Raw genomic sequence first — 3,959 nt, forward strand, 5'->3', positions numbered from 1 at the left:
TAAAAACACGAAAATTATATCCAGTTACGTAGAAAAGTAACTTATCTTGCCTTTGATAACATTTATTTGTTATATATTTGTTTTTTTGACAACTTTTTCGAATCTATGTGTACAGCCTGTACCCTAACCCTAACCCTGTACAGGTAATACAAACCCAAATTATTTTACAATATTATTTTATATACCAATAATTATTAAATACTTAGTAATTTAATTTTTTTTTTTTTTTTTTTTTTTTTTTTTTTTTTAACAATAATTTCAACTGTTATAATTCTATCAATATTTTATAGTAATGACAGGAAATCTAATTAACTTTTTTTAATTAAAATAAAATGGTTCTGGTTCACTATAAATAGGCGATCGAATTGACTTTAACTCTTTAAAAATTCTTTTACATTATTTTTATACAATTATTAAATACTTATTAAATTCTTTTACAATAATTTCAATTTTTAAATTCTATCTTAACTTAAAAAAATTATTTTACAATATTATTTTTTAAACTATTAATTATTAAATACTGTTTTAAATCTGTTTTCTAATATTGTCAATTGCAATATCATTTCTTTTTATCATTTCTATTTATAAAATTACGTTTCAAAAATTGTTTTAAAAAATCCCTGCATTCATAAAAATCATTTATTAAAAAAAAAAAAAAAAATTGTTTTCTAATTTCATTATTTCATTTTATTTATAAAATGACGTCATAATTTCGCTATCGAATCAATGGCATTCTTTCAACCGGTGTAAAACGACATTTTTTTAATTCCTATTTTAGTTTCCTTAAAGTGCAAGAGGGCCAAAATTTACCTATATTTTTATAATACTAAAAATAAATTTAAAACAATGAAAACACTTACATTGTATTTATTATATTAAAAAAAAGGTTTGAGCATATTTTTTTTATCGGGTGGCCTATTCTTCTGCATCTGCACACTGCATCCACCATCTCGATACGGGTACTTAATGGTCGCCTAGAGGATTTTAAATACTTCGACGGAAATGGCAGAAGCAGTTTAAGATGTGAAAGAAAAAGAGGTACTTATAGAACTGTGCTGAAATCCATTCTTAACATGCAGGGAGAAGAGCGTTTTGTAACTATTCTGTACTTTCACCTAACAATTTAATAATCAAAAGAAAAGGTACTCATGCAGAGAGTAATCCGTGCTGAAATAACGTTATTATTTAAAAATCCATTCTTAACATGGGGAGGAGAGGGTGTTTTGTGCCTATTCTGTACTTTAACCTTACAATTGAATAAAAAAAAAAAAAAAAAAAAAAAAAAAAACTTTAATTAAATGTGGAAATACGATTTAAAAAACAGCGGATCACTCTCCCGCAGTAGCACCAAAGGCAGATATGGCATTAAGCATGCAAAGATTAAGAATAAATACTTTTAATCCTTAAAAATAAAATACTTCTACGGAATTTGAATAGCACATTTTTTTTTAACCCTAAAATAAGTGTTACGTTTTGTTAAATTCGGCAAAAGTGAGTTTGCTCGATTGTGGTTGGTTTCAAATTGTAAACTGCTTCGCTTCAGCTATTCCCGAGGTCCATTCATTACCAATACCTACTTATTTCGAATAATAAATAAATAAAAAAAGGATACATGGGAAGTGACTTCTCGTAGTCGTTGGCCCTCTTCGATTATCAGACCAAGCTCCTGGAAATTCTAATGGTCGAAGCAATGTTGAGCTAGATTTATTTCCGGGTCCGGAACAAGATGGTTCTCCTCCTTGCGATGAAGGACCAATTCCTCTAGAGGGTAAAGGTTGATTGACAAGATGCTGACGGTAGGAATGATGGTGATGGTGTCCTTTCTCCCATGGAGGAACTGAATGTGAAGGAAATCGAGGTGGACCTAAACAGGATGGTACAGACCCCACGGGGGGCGCCCAATAACCCCCGCCACCAATCGGAGTTGGCCCCAGATCAGAACAATTTGTTAAAGGAATTCCGTCCGATCTACACTGGGACCCGTTTGTATGATTATTATTGTTATTACTACTACCGGTTCCGATTAAATGTCGTCTTCTGTTAAAATAGGGTCCTATTTCTTTTCGTTCGTTTAAATGTTTTCTTCGGTTGCCGACATGTCGACTGATGTACTGAGGCGATGAATGGTGGTTTTTCGAATTTTGATTTTCACAAGTCGTAGAAGACGTTAGTATTAGCCGTTGTTCGCTTGGATCGCAGAGATTACGATTCTCTGTCGAAGATTTGCGAATTTCTATTTCATCGTCTTCGTCGTCCGATAGTTCACCTTCTTCTTTGACGGAAACGTCATTCAGTTGCGATGCGGATTCTTCCATATTGACACTATTTAAATGGATGATGAATCTCTCCTACGAGTGATACTCACTTCAAAATGGCGGTTTCCGAGTAGATTCATTCACATTTATCTCCCCTTAATAATAGTAGTTGTCACTAAGTGGCGCTTAGCTTGCTCACTGCCATTGAGAGAAAAGGCCGGTAAACTGAAAATAACGTCACGCAAAATAGGCAAAGCAAACAAGATATGTCGAGCAGTCATACTGGCGATAATGAATGACAGTTTTTTGAAAAAGGATAGAACTACTTCATTTTAAAAATATATTGAAAAAGAGACAAATAACGAATACGATTTATACTTAAATTTAACTTTACTCAATATCAATTAAAAAATATAAAAAACAAGAATTAATGCAAAAAAGGAAAAAAAAGTATGCTGTCCCTGTGTTAAAAGGTAAACATCAAGCGCAGTGAAGATGTAACCATATATATATGCATATGTAAATATATGCACACATTATATTTATATATATATATATATATATATATATATATATATATATATATATATATATATATATATAATATATAATGTGTGTGTGTGTGTGTGTGTGTGTGTGTGAAAGTTCTGTATCAAAAAATAACAATCTTTGGAAATACTGACTGAAAAGTTTTATTCATTATTAAAGGAATTGGCTTAAAAAATTCTCATGTAAAAATTATTTGTTTTACAATTTTCCAAACTAAAAAAAAAAGAAAAAATAACATAAAATTTTTAATTTCTATTTTGATAATGTTATCAATTAAGGTCATGAAATTACTTCAAGTTTTAATTAACTACATATTTAAAAAATACCTCTATGTATTGAAAAATAAAAATAACTGCAAACATTAAACATACCCAATGCTCAAGGTAAAATTGTCCATTTTGAACCGCATGGAGAGAGAAAATAATATGATACTAAAGAGTTTTCTTTTGCCTAGATGCTGCTTTGTCATGTGTCACATGATTCTTCAGTTCACTAACCTTCTTCTCTCTGTAGCCACGTACCATATTTCTTCAAACTGAAACATAATTATCAAAGTATACTTACGCAGATAGATATGAAAAGTCTTTATTAAAGTTTGTGCCTATTTCCATTCTATTGAGACCAGGCGCGAACGCAGACCCCACAATTTTATTATACCATCCCTATTTAAGTTAAAACATACTTATCAAAGTATTTTTATGTACATCTATATCAAAAACACTTGTAAACGTTTTTTTTAATTTTTAAATTTTTATTTCCATACTTTGTGAACCAGGCGCGAACGCAGACCCCACAATTTTAATGAACCACCATTCTGCCAGATCAAACATACCCATTCCTGTGTCTCGATACATCTTCTTTCATTATATGTAATCAGTTTTTTAAAATAGTCAACCATATAGGAGCCTATTCATGACCATACACACACACACACATACAAACACAGACATTCAGCTTTATATATATATATATATATATATATATATATATATATATATATATGTATATATATATACATATATATATATATATATATATCTGGGTAGCTATTTTTGTGTATATCCGTTAGAAGCGTTGAGTGAAATTTGAAGAATAAAACATGTATAAATACATTTGAAGCCAAAACTGCAACGCAAAATTTTTTTATAAAATAAA

At 30.0% G+C, this 3,959-nt stretch overlaps 1 protein-coding gene across 1 annotated transcript in view; it reads right to left on the minus strand.

Moving 5' to 3' along the window:
* Positions 1 to 2,414, minus strand: part of LOC145249581 (zinc finger C3H1 domain-containing protein-like) — a 113,306-nt gene extending 110,892 nt beyond the window's left edge. The window contains exon 1 of the mRNA XM_080111279.1: positions 1,613 to 2,414. Coding sequence (XP_079967405.1) covers positions 1,613 to 2,315 — 703 coding nt within the window. The 5' untranslated portion in view covers positions 2,316 to 2,414. The remainder of the gene's footprint in view (positions 1 to 1,612) is intronic.
* Between the last annotated feature and the right edge of the window lie 1,545 nt (positions 2,415 to 3,959).

Source organism: Euprymna scolopes, chromosome 28 (assembly GCF_053919585.1).
Source record: "Euprymna scolopes isolate OS-2025 chromosome 28, ASM5391958v1, whole genome shotgun sequence".
NCBI lineage: Eukaryota > Metazoa > Mollusca > Cephalopoda > Sepiida > Sepiolidae > Euprymna > Euprymna scolopes.